General features: G+C 43.8%; 1 protein-coding gene across 1 annotated transcript in view; it reads right to left on the bottom strand.

Moving 5' to 3' along the window:
• Positions 1–15,207, bottom strand: part of LOC132375318 (T-cell activation inhibitor, mitochondrial-like) — a 31,657-nt gene extending 16,450 nt beyond the window's left edge. The window contains exons 1-4 of the mRNA XM_059940583.1: positions 15,035–15,207; positions 12,212–12,288; positions 8,043–8,192; positions 4,299–4,551 (exon numbers count right to left, since the gene is read on the bottom strand). Coding sequence (XP_059796566.1) covers positions 4,299–4,551; positions 8,043–8,192; positions 12,212–12,288; positions 15,035–15,207 — 653 coding nt within the window. The remainder of the gene's footprint in view (positions 1–4,298; positions 4,552–8,042; positions 8,193–12,211; positions 12,289–15,034) is intronic.
• Positions 15,208–16,232: the final 1,025 nt, after the last annotated feature.

Below are 16,232 nucleotides of genomic sequence, written 5' to 3'. Positions count from 1 at the left end.
TTTGACATAAATCACAGCAAGATCTTTTTTGATCCACCTCCTAGAGTAATGGAAATAAAAACAAAAATAAACAAATGGGACCTAATGAAACTTCAAAGCTTTTGCACAGCAAAGGAAACCATAAACAAGACGAAAAGACAACCCTCAGAATGGGAGAAAATATTTGCAAACGAATCAACGGACAAAGGATTAATCTCCAAAATATATAAACAGCTCATTCAGCTCAATATTAAAGAAACAAACACCCCAATCCAAAAATGGGCAGAAGACCTAAATAGACATTTCTCCAAAGAAGACATACAGACAGCCACGAAGCACATGAAAAGATGCTCAACATCACTAATTTTTAGAGAAATGCAAATCAAAACTACAATGAGGTATCACCTCACTCCTGTTAGAATGGGCATCATCAGAAAATCTACAAACAACAAATGCTGGAGAGGATGTGGAGAAAAGGGAACCCTCTTGCACTGTTGGTGGGAATGTAAATTGATACAGCCACTATGGAGAACAATATGGAGGTTCCTTAAAAAACTAAAAATAGAATTACCATATGACCCAGCAACCCCACTACTGGGCATATACCCAGAGAAAACCGTAATTCAAAAAGACACATGCACCCCAATGTTCATTGCAGCACTATTTACAATAGCCAGGTCATGGAAGCAACCTAAATGCCCATCAACAGACGAATGGATAAAGAAGAAGTGGTACATATATACAATGGAATCTTACTCAGCCATAAAAAGGAACGAAATTGAGTCATTTGCTGAGAAGTGGATGGATCTAGAGACTGTCATACAGAGTGAAGTAAGTCCGAAAGTGAAAAAGAAATATCGTATATTAATGCATGTATGTGGAACCTAGAAAAATGGTACAGATGAGCCGGTTTGCAGGGCAGAAGTTGAGATACAGATGTAGAGAATGGACATATGGACACCAAGGGGGGAAAACTGCGGTGGGGTGGGGATGGTGGTGTGCTGAATTGGGCGATTGGGATTGACATTTATACACTGATGTGTATAAAATTGATGCCTAATAAGAACCTGCAGTATAAAAAAACAAACAAACAAAATAACTAATACTAAACTTTCATTGGGTTATTTGTATGGAAATATGTTAATATAAATGTTTCAGACATTACATGAAATTTCTAAAAATCTTATATTTGTATTTGTATGGAAATATGTATGGAAATATGTTAATATAAATGTTTCAGACATTAAAAAAACTGTTATATTTTCTCTTTTTAACATTACATTCTGAAATATTAGAAATAACATGCTTTCAAGATTAAATTTTGATCAGGTGAATGCAATTTGTATACCAGGTGAAGATCAGCTGGATGTAAATTTGCAGAATTATTTTTATGCTCCCTCTGAACTGTGTAATTCAGCATGTGCTCCTTATGCATCCTGTTCTATAACTACATATATAATAAAGATGAGGTAAACAATACAAGAATGAAAATAAAAACAAACCATATACGGCCAAAATGACCATGGTGGTAAAGAAGTTTTGTCCGAGTTACAGCTACCCTAAATCTCCTGACTATGGGACAGTCACTCCATCCATATGGTTTGAAACCTCTCAAATGGTTCAACAATTTTATAATCATTTGCAAAATAATAACAAATTTAAAAAATTAGGGGCTTCCCTGGTGGCGCAGTGGTTGAGAGTCTGCCTGCCAATGCAGGGGACACGGGTTCGAGCCCTGGTCTGGGAGGATCCCACGTGCCGCGGAGCAGCTAGGCCCGTGGGCCACAACTGCTGAGCCTGCGCGTCTGGAGCCTGTGCTCCGCAACAGGAGAGGCCGCGACGGTGAGAGGCCCGCGCACCGCGATGAAGAGTGGCCCCTGCTTGCTGCAACTAGAGAAAGCCCTAGCACAGAAACGAAGACCCAACACAGCCAAAAATAAATTAATTAATTAATTAATAAAAAATTTTAAAAAATTAAAAAAAAAAAACCATTAGGACTTCTCTGGTGGTCCAGTGGTTAAGACTCCACACTTCCAATGCAGGGGGCTCGGGTTCGATCCCTGGTTGGGGAACTAAGATTCCACGTCCCACGTGGCATGGCCACATAAAAAATTAATAACTGAAACAAGAAACTGATACCAACACTACTCTGGCTTTGATGACATAAGCTCCTGGAACCCTTACTGGGAAAAACTAACATAAAACAAAACCTTGAACAAACCCTCATCAGGGTTCCCGCAAACTGGGCAACATCCATAGTTGGGAAAAGGTCAAGACTGGCTGAAAGGGGTGCTGGGCCTGTGTGAACACACTGGACCAGGGAGACCAGGTTAGGTTATGGAAATAAGAGATATGAAATCTTCCAAATTCATACAATTGTCGTAACCGGGGCACAGGCCCTCTAAGGCATGCTGGTAAAGGCAACAGATTTTTTTTTGCGGCATTTAGTCTATACTGTAATTTACCCAAAGGGCCCAAAGAGCAGCATGTATTCCTTTTCTTGCCTTTTTTCAGTGTAGAGCTGCCCTCTCCTATCCTACCCAGCCTGGACCCTCTGCTCTAAAATTATACCTAATAAGCTAAACTCAAACTCTATGAGGTGTGACGATCTGGTTCAGGTAAGTCACTAACATATCAATGTTCAAGAAATATAACCCAAGGACCTCCGATACAAGCATCAAAAACTAAACAAAACAAATCTCTAACCGGTCGATTTTAGAAGAGAAGCTTTGAGTAGGAAGATTTAAGGTGATACCAGTCAACTCTCAATATTCTCTAGCCCAAGAAAAATATATGGAAGTAAAAGATATGAAACAGCATTACACCAAGAACCACCCACAACCCTATTCCAGCTCTTCTGTAAGCAACTGTAAATACTGTCTGTTTCATTTAGGATAATTCAATATTAATTTTAAATCAGTTTTAAAGTGAATGCAAGATCTCTCTTATAAACAAGGCTAAAACATGTAATGCTTTATTGTTGTTAATTTCATTTGTCAAAGCTAAGAAAGCAAAGGTTCTATCTGGCTATGAAGGGGTTTACTTCATTGTTTGACAAGATACATAGCTATTGACAACGGAATTTGGATAATAATGATCAATAAATTAGACAGGTATATTTCCACTGATCTCAATTTCCAAAACAGTGGTCTATTTAATTTATGTTGCTATCTTCTTTAAGAGTAGACAAATCAAAATGACATGTTTTGAGCTTGTGCTGGTAATTGTCAACATGAGAGCTGGAATTTAAAACAAAGTATACCTCTGGAGGAAATGAAGAATTCATAGTAACACAACTCAGGTACACTCAGAAAATTTCCTTAAGACAATGTATCTCTTGCTAAAAACAGCAGATACTTTTCAGTTAACATTAATGAAACCAACAGAGGCACTGTTTTAAAAAAATGGTCCTCTACATTCATTGCTGAGTCACTTCTACTGCTACCATCTGTATTAAGCTACTTTACATTTCCATATTAAACCTTGAGTTCTCCACACCCAGCCTCCAGCAGTTCGCATTCACACTTTTTCAACAGTTCTTTAATTCAGTGAAATAAAAATGCTGGTTGGGTTTTATGAATCTACGAAGCAGATTAGTAGAAAGATGATTAAAACATGTTCCCTACTCTTAAAAATGCATTATCTAGTAACATGTAATATAATGTAAGAGTGTCTACTTTTATTAAAGACTGAAGAATTTTATTGGATGAACTACATACAAATAAGGAAATTATAAATACTCAGCTTGGACAAGGAACCAGTGGAATAGCACTTATCTTGGTGAATTGGCTTTTCCCAGTTCCAGTCTGTTTTCATTGTTTGCCAGCTGACTACCTCTGAGTTCTGGGTCCCTGGGACAATCTTTTCATGATGGCTACACATCTAGCTCCAGACCAAAATTGTACCCTATGAAACACTCAACTGAACCACAGACTAATTGCTTCTCTGAATTTCTTTAATATGTTATTCTAAAGCCTCTTGACTTAAGGTCCAACAACTCTCATTCTTGCTTTTATGCTTTGACTTATCCAATCCCACTTTCTTTCTATACCAAAAGGTAAGTCAGACATTCCCAAGTTTTTGTTCATCTGGACACACTGTGAGATAATTAGAGCAATGGGTATAAGCAGAAGTTTCATGGGCTGGATCCCAGTGCATGCGAGGCTGAGACCCTCTCTTCTAGCTCATGTTTTTTGCTTTTTTTGTTTTATCTTTGGCTGCGTTGGGTATTTGTTGCTGCATGCAGGCTTTTCTCTAGTTGAGGCGAGTGGGGGCTACTAACTACAAATAAGTTTAGTTAAATAAAAACTCTTACATACGTTAGGGTTGTTTCCATTCTCCAGACTTGCTCGAGGTCTTCATCAGGGTCCTTGAACCCAGTAAAGGAGTAGTAAGACTTGTCCCATTTGATGGGCCTGTCAGATATCCTTTTGGCCTCTTTGAGAGGCTGGGAATGCACATTAGTATTCAAGCTTTGGATATGTTCAATGGATAAACTGCAGGAGTTGAGAATATATAATACTGTGCTTAGCAGATCTCTGGTGTGCAAAGTAAATTTGACTGCTCGAAATCCTAGAGAATATAATTCCCCAAACAGTTAATACAGATGATTATTTGCTTTACTTTAAAAACATTTTTTCATACATTTATAGAATCAAAATCTTTTAAAACACTCCATTACTGATTAAAATTCATCCTATTGGAAAGTCACCTGTAAATGGAAAACTACATCCCTTCTCCCAAACTATACCACACTACCTCCATCTTCATGAAGTCCTCTGTCAGCTCTCTTTTCTAGTTTGGCGCCAGTGACCAAACCCACCCCAGACTAAGAAAGGGATTGAGAATATTTTCAATGCTGTTCATAAATTTGGTCTCTACAGTCTAAGGGATGGAAAAGCTCTCCTATGAGCAAGTGTCCAGCAGACAGGGTGTCCAGCACTAAAGAGAAGGGGGAGGGGGAGGTAGGGGAGGGTGGGGCAGGCTGCCCTGGGACAGTGGTTCAAGGAGGGGCCAATCCAGTCTCGGGGTCACAGAAACCCACCTCAAATTTTCTCTGCGGTTGAAAGAGACTGTCCTCATACTCCCCCATCCAACTAGCTAGGGACACAATATTTTCAGAAGTGACTCAAAATTCCCTAATTTTTTAGAAGTTAGCACTTCACAATCTGACTTTAATGCAAGTAGTCAGTGGGCTCAGGGTAGTAATCTAACTTACGTCAACAGTAGGAAATCTACTGGTTCCCCTGCACCTTTATTCGGTGTTAAACATGGCGCTAGTTGCATTTACATAACTTTTCAATGAACACTCTCAGCAGTGCCATTATTATCTCTTTTCAAATGTGAAGAAGCAGAGGTTCGAGGAGGTTAAGAAGTGTGAAGTGAGGGCTTAAATCTGAGCTGCCACCAAGCCAAGCATTTTCCCCATTATAACATGCTGACTCTTCTTTCTTTCTTTGGAAAAATTTTTAAAATTGGTTTTGAAAATTATACAAGCATTATATAAGTACATCCTTCTTGTAAAATTATATATACAAAGTAAAAGTCTCCTGTTGACAGGCACACAACCTCACACTTTCACTAGATGTAACCCTATTGACATTTAGGTACACAAGCATTTAGACCTGCACTGCCTAATATGGTAGCTACTAGCCATATGTGGCTATGTATTGATAAAATTAAATTGACTGAAATTAAATAAAATTTTCAATTCAGTTCCTGGTCATACTAGCCCCACTTCAAGTGCCCAGCAGCCACATGGGGCTAGCGCCAGCTGGACCACACAGCGCTCATACAGAACAGTTACATCACCGCAGAAAGCCCTCTTGGACAGCACTGCTCTAGACCTTTCCTATGTGCTCTGTATGTTATATATGATATATATGCTTATGTGTTTGCACGAACACACACCCACAGTGTGAATTGTTCCTTTTTAACATATAAACTGCACCATTCTGGACCTATGACTTTTTTTTTTTTTTTTTTTTTTTTTTTTTTGCCACCCCACGCAGCTTGCAGGATCTTAGTTCCCTGACCAGGGATCAAACCTGGTACCTCTGCAATGGAAGAACAGAGTCCTAACCACTGGATTGCCAGGGAATTCCCTGGATCTATTACTTTGAACTTGTTTTTGTTATTTAACCTTGGTGACTCTTCCATTATCTGTATGTATACATCATTCTCTTTCTTTTTAGTAGCTCTATACTAATCCACATAATCAATGTAGCACAATTTATTTAACACTTCCAAAACTGATGACAATAAAAGTTGTATTTAATTTTTCACCATTCCATACAAGACTGAAATGCGTTTTCTTTGCCACGATGACCGTCATCACAATCTAAATCATTCTCAGAGATACCTGATATGCCTGCCACATAGATTTATAGAATCTATAACATGCAAACTAAGAAAGAATTGTTAGTTGAATCATTGATGGTAAAGGGAGAAATACTGGTAGGAAAATTATTCTAGTCAGTGAAAGAGGAAAGGAAAATCCAAATTCCTGCATTTGAAGTTAGGAAGAAACAGTTTACCCTCAGAAAAGGTAAGTCAAGGAATAAATCTCAGTTTCTCTCTTATCAATTCCATTAATTATTTAATCCAATGTATATGCTGCTATATAGTGTGGAATGCTCGTGCCAGACTGCACATAACTTTTATTGTGAAATACTACCCAATTAGTTTAGTTTGCATTTGATTACTGAGGCTAAACGTTTTTATATGCTTATTGGCAATTTATGTGTATTATTTCCTGAACTGTCTAGTCATTGTGTTTGCCCATGTTTGTAACCAAGCTACTCTGTTTTCTTTTTGACTTCTAAGAACTCCATATATATATAATTTATATTTTTTAATTAATTTATTTATTTTTGGCTGTGTTGGGTCTTCCTTGCTGCGCATGGGCTTTCTCTAGTGGCGAGCGGGGGCTACTCTTTGTTGCGGTGTGCGAGCTTCTCACTGCGGTGGCTTCTCTTGCTGTGGAGCACAGGCTCTAGGCACCTGGGCTTCAGTAGTTGTGGTGCACGGGCTTAGTTGCTCCTCAGCATGTGGGATCTTCCCGGACCAGAGACGGAACCCGTGTCCCCTGCACTGGCAGGCGGATTCTTAACCACTTCGCCACGAGGGATGGATGGATGGATGGATGGATGGATGGATTTATTTATTTTATTGATTGACTGATTGATTGATTGATTGATTGGCTGCACCATGCAGCTTGTGGGATCATCGTTCCCTGACCAGGGATTGAACCTGGGCCCTTGGCAGTGAGAGAACAGAATTCCCACTGGACCACCAGGGAATTTCCACTAATTTATTTTTTTATAATCTATTTTCATTTAATAAACGGTTCAAAGTTAACCATTAACTGAAAGTAGAGGATTTTTCTCTTTACTCAGCCAGAGCTGACGACAGCTATTTGTTTTAGCATTTGTTCACAGAAAGCTCTTAGTAAATCTTTAGACTGTTTTAAAGTTCATTCTAAAAATAAAGTTATTTCCTCAAGGATCACGAAAAGGATGGACAGACCCATGTTTATCCTTTAAATCCAGTTTAAAGTATCACTGGATCATGGCTAAAGCAGTGACAAAGGACAAAACAGAAGGCTGTACATGAAGACTAATCAGATTTTAGAAACAGCATGAGGCTGGAGTTAAAGGGTTCAAGACCCCTATTCTGCCTCCATGGTCCTGGGACATTACTAAGTTACAATTGGGCAAATACTACCTTCCTCACAGGGTACTTTGAGGACTAAATAAGAGAATGTAAGCTATATTTTTTAAAGATATAAATTGTTATATACACACTTAATACTTAAAACAGCACGGAAATAGGAAGGGGACAAATAGGAACACTTCAGTTTTCTAGTCAGAAAAGTTTAAACATAAAAAATGGCTCACCAAACACATGCAACCAGGAACAGAATCTAACTCCAGGAAAACATGCAATTAAATGATATTATTTCCTATGACAAGGCTTCAATCCGAAGGTCTTCTAGCAACGTTAGACAGATCAGACACATCACAACAAGCCTGCAAGGGACACACAAGAAATAAGAAACGTACCTGAAGTGCTGAAGTGTTCCTGGCCATCAGAGGAATTCCGGTCTGTTTCTCTTACATAAAACACAAGCTGGGTTGGTTTCAAAGACTTGAAGCCTGATTTCTGGAGGTTTTCTAAGTAGGCACTTAATCTCTTAAGAGAATTTTCATTGACTTCTTGGAAAAAAATGTTGAGGCATTTATACACAAAATAGAACAAGGAAACATCAGAAATTATATCCTGACCTTTTAAACACATTGTTGAGTGTATTAAAGAATTTAGTATTAAAAAATGGTGGGATTTCATAGCTCCTCAGTACAGGATAAAATTCAATCCACACCTCACAGCATGGAACTTCATAGGGATGAGATGTAAAAAAAAAAAAAAAATGTGGCCATATAAGTACTAGAGAAAACATGGCTGAGTTCCTTTATAACTTAGATGTGGGAAAAGCCTAACTATGACTGAATATCTCAAGTAATAAATGATTGATAAATCCAATTACCTAAGATAGTTTAAAAACTTAATATAGCACAGGGAACTATATTCAATATCCTGTGATAAACCATAATGGAAAAGAATATGAAAAACTATACACATATTTCTGTATAAGTGAATCACTGTGTTGTATGGCAGAAATTAACACAATATTGTAAATTTTAAAAAAAATCTTAAAAAAAGAACACATAAAAAAACCACACATTTTTAAGGAAAACACACACACACAAACACCCAAGAGTCTACAGACAAAAATTGACTGGGAAAAAATATTTGCAAGTTATCTCATAGTAAAGAGCTAATTTCTCTCTATATAAAAGGCTCTTAAAATGCCTATCCAGAGATTGGTTGAATTATGGTATCTTCATTCAATGGAGTGCTACACAACCAAAAGGAAAAAGAAGGGGGAAAGAATGTGACATAGGCAGTATATATGAAAGGACATGGAGTGATTTCTAGGATATACTGTTAAGTGAAAAAAGAAATGTCTTTTAGTGAAGGAACAGCTCCAAGAAATGGCATAAATAATAACTTTTCTTCTTATCCCTATAGGTCTCTTCTCAGAAACAGTGTGATCTGAAATTAGGAACAGTCCATTTATTTTTGTTTAATTTATTATAATACACCACTCTCAGCTATGACAGTCCCATGAGCAGCTGAGAGAATTTCCTGTTAGTGAAGGACTAAATCTTCATAATTATTTTTTGATACATATTTCTATTTTTGCCAAAAAAAAAAACAGGCAGAACAACCCAGAAATGAATAAAAATGACTGCCAACAGGAAGTTAATGGGATTGGGGTAAATGAAATTGGGATGGCAGTGAAACTCCTGAGTAAACTTTGTGTTTAGCTTTGATTTTTGTTTTTTTAATTTTTATTTATTTTTGGCTGTATTGAGTCTTCATTGCTGGGTGCGGGCTTTTCTCCAGTTGCGGCGAGCGCAGGCCACTCTTCGCTGCGGTGCGCGGGCTTCTCATTGCGGTGGCTTCTCTGGTTGCGGAGCACGGGCCCTAGGTGCACAGGCTTCAGCAGCTGTGGCACGCGGGCTCAGTAGTTGTGGCTCGCGGGCTCCAGAGTGCAGGCTCAGCAGTCGTGGCGCACGGGCCCACTTGCTCCGCGGATCTTCCCGGACCAGGGCTCAAACCCGCGTCCCCTGCACTGGCAGGCGGATATTTAACCACTGCACCACCAGGAAAGTCCAGCTTTGATTTTTGAAACCTATACATGTTTTGCCTATTTTAAAACTGAATTAAAATGAAGAGGATAAAACAGCAACAACTGTGCTTCACTCTGAGATCCTGGCCTGATGCCAATGACTACATGCGACTCTATGCCTCTTTCCCTTAGAAAGGGGTGAACGTGCCCTACAAGAGTCAGGGGAAAACTGACATAGAAGACAAACCTATGGTTACCAAAGGGGAAGTGGGGGAGGGATAAATTAAGAGTTTTGGATTAACAGATACTAATTACTATATACAAAATAGATAAAAACCTACTGTATAGCACAGGGAACTATATTCAATAACTTATAATAAACTATAATGGAAAAGAATATATAGATAGATATATATATGTATCTGAATCACTTTGTTGTACACCAGAAACTAACACAACGTTGTAAATCAACTATACTTCAATAAAAAATTTTTTAATTAAAAAAAGAGCATTACCAAATCTTTAGGTAAAATGAAAGTGAAAATGATGTAAATTGCACCCATATTAAAGACAAGTTATTGAAAAATATAAAATTCTTCCTATGAAGTTTAAAAAAATGCATGTGGCTGCATTCAGGGCTCATAGGATAATCCAGGATAAGCACCTCCTCTCGAAATCTGTAACTAAGTCACATACCTTAATATACAAGGTAAAATTCACAGGCTCCAGGAATTCGGACATGACACATCCTTTGGAGCCAGCATGCAATCCACTGCACTTGGTGACAGGATCACCATTATAAACTCCCCTTTGCTTCATTCTGCCTTTGAATGACTTTGCAGAGAGAAGCCACCACCTGTGGGTGTCACGCCAAGTCCACCTGAGACCCTGGAATTATTTCACATCCACTCACACCCCCAAAGTTAGGGTCTCCCATGATTCCAGCCTCTACTGAGCCTGCCCTATTCATTGGGCACTTGGGTTGGATCCAGCCTCTCACTTTTCTAATTGGCTAGTTGTGAGTTTTTTTGTGCACAGCGCTTCTCTTTTCTCCTTGGGCCAATGGGTTCCACGATAGAGCTGCGCCATGGGTCTTCTGTGCCAGTTCCCCCTTTATTGCTGCTCAACTTCCAACCCACCCTTCACACATGCTCTGCAGTAATGAACAGGATTCCTTTAAGCTTCTGTCCTTCAGAGTGAGCACAATGGTAAGCTTTTCCAGTAGAGGGCGCTAGGGGGACATTGCAGAGAGAGGCGCCCTCCTGCTGGTTTTGGAGGCTGCAAGATTGATTGGTCACAAGTGTAGGTGTGATGGCATCTGGTGCAGACCTGCCCAGCCATGGGCGCAGAACCCGTGGCCCTCACAATGTAATAGAGAAGACAAACCTGACTCCATATCGGATCTGTTTCTTTTACTTTAACCTTTGTATCCTACTGCTTTTGCTACAAGTTAATTACTAAAGGGATGTTGCCTATAAGCTTAAATTATACATAATGGCCCACCTCTGGGAGGCCTGCCTCCCAGGTAATGAGCATTAAGCTAAAATATCTTTGTTAACTCACAGCAAACATCCTGACCAGGCCCACATGTGAATGGCTGCAGGAATGAAGAAATCAGAGTCTGAACAGAACCAGGATTTTACTCCCTTCCCTTTTAGTATAAAAGAAGCCTGGGGCTTCCCCGGTGGCGCAGTGGTTGAGAATCCGCCTGCCAGTGCAGGGGACACGGTGTTCGAGCCCTGGTCTGGGAAGATCCCACATGCCGTGAAGCAGCTGGGCCCGTGAGCCACAACTACTGAGCCTGCGCTCCGCAACAAGAGAGGCCGTGATAGTGAGAGGCCCGTGCACCACGATGAAGAGTGGCCCCCACTTGCTGCAACTAGAGAAAGCCCTCACACAGAAACAAAGACCCAACACAGCCAAAAATAAATAATAAATAAATTAAAAAGAGGCCTGAATTCTAGAGAAGATGGCTCTTTGGGACACTACTCCACCCTCTTCTCGGTCTGCTGGCTTTCCAAATAAAGGCACCACTCCTTGCCCCAACAAATTGTCTCTCAATTTACTGGCCTGTCAGGAGACAAGCAGTATGAGCTTGGACTCAGTAACATCAACACACTGCAAACTCTGGGCCTCCTGCCCCCACTGGCACTCCAACCTCCTCTGCTTGTTCACAGGCCTAGCCATCAGCTGACCTGCCTGCACCTGGTTTGTGCCCCAGAGAGTTGCTTCCTGCTTACCCAGTGGTTGGGGAGCCACGGCAGGAGCAACCCAGCCAACTTCTCTGCCACCAACGAGGCCTGAACACAGGACCTCGAGAGAGGACCCCTTCCAAGCTTTTTTCTTCCTGGGAGACTCTCCCTCAGCCCTAGGGCCCATATTGAGTTTTATTACATCTTAGAGTCATTCTTTTATCTAAGTTGTTGGGCTGCACCCCTCAAGCCAGCAAGCCCTGTACTTGCCCAGCCTCAAGCCAGAAGCAGCAGCCCAGAGTCAGCAAGAGCAACCTCAATGGTTTAATGGATAGGAGGATCTTACACGTCTGAAGCAAGGTCCTGGAGCGAGACACCCATGGCGTGCAGCAAACAGCGGGCGGGACATGACGGCAGTCCTCACTCCAGGGGGAGAGGAGCGGTTGGGGGGGGGGGGAGGTTACCAGTTAAAGGAGGAACTGACGTCAGACTGACTCACTGGTTGCCAGAGAAACCAGCAGAGGGGCACGCCCCTTACTGCCCCTTTGATAAACCAGCATAGTGGAGAGAGTTCTGATCTAAAGATTATAACAATCACCAGCTGGGGCCAGGGGCAAGTACACAGGCATTTACTGAACAGGCTCTACGACTGAGAGGGAAGGTCAGTCACGTGAATAAGGTATAGGTAAAGCAGGGGCTGGTCGAGCAGGGGATGTACAGAGAGCAGGAGAACAGCCATCTTGGATGACCTGATCAGACAAAATTTACCAATTTTTATATTGTTTCCCCATTTAAATGTGATTTCCGTCTTGTGATTGGACCCAGACCTGATTCAGCAGTACCTCCAGCTTTGGGGATGAATCCAGGCTCCTCCTGGGTGCTCCCCACCTAGACGACCCTGCACAGATGCTCCAGCTTTCTGAGTCCAGCTAGCATACTGGTCATTCATTTAAAAAAAAGAAAAAAATTATTGACTATATCCTTGGTGCTGAGATACAGCAGGCTGGCTCGGCCTCAGCAGCCCACCTCTTCCTCAAAGGACATAAAGCTCATAGGCTCTGTGACATTTCTCAGGTGGGGGAAGCCTGAATGTGTTCTGGAAGGAAGAACTGCTGTGGTCCTGTTGTCTGCACAGTTAGGCCCTGCAGCGTGAACCTGCCTGGGTATAAACCGGCAGAAGAGGAACACTCAGGGCTTCTGAATCAGGTAAGGCGCTGTGAAGCCAAGACAGGCCAAGAGCGGGGATTTTAGGACCTGGGGGTGCCCTGGAGACCCCTGCTCTGGTTGCTTCCCACCGGCTGTGGGCTCCAGGCTGGGCATTTACAACTGGCCTCCTGTTTACATTTCCTGAGGAAGGAGGCAGGTGGGCTCGAGGCTAGATATTTACAACCAGCCTCCTGTTTGCACTACGAGACAGAAATAACAACAGCAACAGGGTAAGTAGCTGGACTTTGTCTCCTGAGGACACTTTAAGATAACAGTCATGGCGGGACAGAGAGGGGCCAAACCCTTTTTGAGTAAAAAATAAAGAGGTCACATGTTTCCCATCCTTGGGGCAAGGGAGACACTGCACATGCGCAGAAAGCCTCCTGGGGGGTCAAAAAGGAGGGGGCGCCACCCCATAATAGGTGATGCCAAGGCCCCCCATAGGCCTCTGGGCTGGAATCCATGTCCAGGAGGGTCCTAGGGCAGGTCAGGTGTGGAAAAAGAAACCAAATAATGGGCCAAAGATAAACAAAGAGCCGGAAGAACTGCCCTGTCATAAGTGACTTAACTGCCTCTTTCCCGTGCTCCTCATCATTAGCGGAGACGCCCACACCCTCTCTCCGGGTGTGTATTTCTGCCTTGCTTCTGTCTTAGATAAACTGTTTCTCTGTGTGCTTTCCCACTTGTGCTGTGTCTCTAATAATAAACTTTGTACCTGTTTTTACAGTTTTTGCCTTCTTGAGAAATGCATTTTTCAATGGAGGCAAGGTTCAGGGGAATTTAGCTTCCAGCCTCCAGCCCCTGGTGGACTAACGGCTAGGATTCCTGGTTTTCATCCAGGCTACCCAGGTCCAAGTCCTGGGCAGAGAACTAAGATCTTGCTTCAAGCCACCACTCACTGCTATCTCTCCAAGATCAGGTGCATCCCAGCCAGAACCAGTGCATGACCCACAAGGGTGATGTCCAGCTCCACATGGCTCAGGGTGCAGCCCATTTGGCCAGCCCCCTCGTCCCCCACTCTGGGACCCACGCAGCACCCATGGCCCATCTCGGGCTGGGTCTCACTTCCCGCCTTGTCTCACAGAGCCAAGTCCGAGATGAGACCAGGAAGGTGCGATAGCCCCTCCACCGTGTGGCCTGGAACAGGAGATGGCACAGGCGGCTGTCCCCACCCAGCAGTCTCCCCGGAGCATGCAGTGGCGGGTAGCACGCAGGATGCCCCCATCCACGGGGGTCAGGGCAGGACCCACCCACTCGGCTCTCAGCCAGCAGGAGAGGCACAGGGATTGGAGGGCAAGCCTGAAAGGAGCCTCCGGGAGGTACAGGAGGGAGGGAGTGGGCCAGTGGTCTCAGCACAGAAAGCCGTTGGAGCGAGACCCCAGCTGAAGTCTTTGCTAAAGCCTCCCGAGCGGGGACAGGGCAAGGCCCACCCCATCCTCTAGGTGAGGTTCAACATGCCCTGAAGTGGAGAGGCCAGTCCTCAAACCCAGACCCACTGGCTCCAGAGCACGAGCCCTCTGGCGGTCCAGTGGTTAGGGCTCCACGCTCTCACTGCCGAAGGCCCAGTTTAGATCCCCGGTCAGGGAACTAAAACCCCATAAGCTGAGTGGTGTGGCCAAAACAAACAAACAGAGCACAAGCCCTCTAGGCTCTGCCCAGCCACAGCCCTAGGCAGGAAGGTTCAGCACCTGTCACCGCATGACAGTGGGCAAAGCTGGCTCTAAAACATGCCTGACGACATGTTCAGGGAAACGGCACAGAGGACCCTGTGCACTTGACCAGCAACACACACACCACAAGTGCGATGGGGGACTGGGCCGAGCCGGGGTCATTTGTGCTGCACGTGACCCTGGAACCCAGGGCCAGGGGATCATTGTGCAGAGAGCCAGCTGAAGCCATCCAGCATCTCCCAGCCCAGGACCCTCCCCACTGCCCATCTGCAGGGCCAGCCGTTCAGGCCTACCCTCTGTCCCTGGCCATCGCCTGGGGTGGCCGGATCCCTCTGCGCTGACCAAAACTGCTTCCTTGGGGAGAGGTGAACTCTACAAGGGGGCAGCAGAGAACTTGGCGGTCCATGGGGCCATGTTCCCCCTGATAGCCTGAGGTTTGCATGTTCTTCACGCACTGGCCTATCATCCTGCTCTATCATCCTGGACAGTTAACCAGGTACCTTTGGATTGGCTTAAGTCAAAGCAAGGTAGGCAGTGGCTAGACAAGAGGAAGAACTTCCTGACCATCAGAGAACTCACCAGAATCAGGATGTGGTGACTCTATCATTTGGGAAGCAAACAGACCATCAGAGTAACTCAGAAGCTCAGTGACGACCCGCTGGGGGCACAAGGACAGCCCTGTTTTCCAGCACCTGGGGTGGGGCAGGGGGCGGGCTTATGTGCCGCTTGCCCATGTTCATGCGGCCAGTGTCGGAGCAACCCAGGTTCACAGCCCCCTCCCTATTCAGGAGCCCCATCCATGCAGGTCACCAGCGGGGATGTGCTCCAGGTCAGCCCATCAGCAAAGGCATCCTGCAGCCCACAGTGACCTGGAACAGGTAAGATCAGGATGCCAAGGGGGCCCAGCCCCGGGGGAACAGGTACTTTACGTGGTCATGAGCACCCTGAGGAAGGGGGCCCTGCAGTCTAGGGGGTCTTGGAACCCTTTGTGGAGTGTTTCCCAAGGCCTTCTCTGGGCAGGCACCAGGCTTGGCATAACACTGGAAGGTTCACCCAGTGAAGGGGCCATAGGTGCTCGGGGTCTCCCAGGGTGGGCTGATGGCTGCATGAAAACATTAGCACACAAGGGGAATAAGGGGTCCTGCTCAGTCAGTGTGATATGGTGATTTATAATAAGAGATACATTGTTGGTCTCCGTCCCTGTCCCCACTCCCTGCACCGAGCTCCTAAAACCCTTGGAATTTTTTGAGTGCTGAGAGCCTAAAGGTGTCTATTGTTACGTTAATGAGGTGACTGTTGCAAACACCTGCAGATGGGGGTTGGTTGCCCAGGAAACCAACCCTGTGATTAGAGGGTAGGAACTTTCAGTCCCACCTCCTGACCTCCAAGGAGGAGAAAGTGGCTACAGGTTGAATCAATTGCCGTTGGCCAATGATTTAACCATTGTAATGTAATGAAACCTCCGTAAAACCCCCTAATAGACAGGGTTAG

Source organism: Balaenoptera ricei, chromosome 11, assembly GCF_028023285.1.
Source record: "Balaenoptera ricei isolate mBalRic1 chromosome 11, mBalRic1.hap2, whole genome shotgun sequence".
Lineage (NCBI taxonomy): Eukaryota > Metazoa > Chordata > Mammalia > Artiodactyla > Balaenopteridae > Balaenoptera > Balaenoptera ricei.
This window is presented reverse-complemented; position numbering and strand designations above follow the sequence as displayed.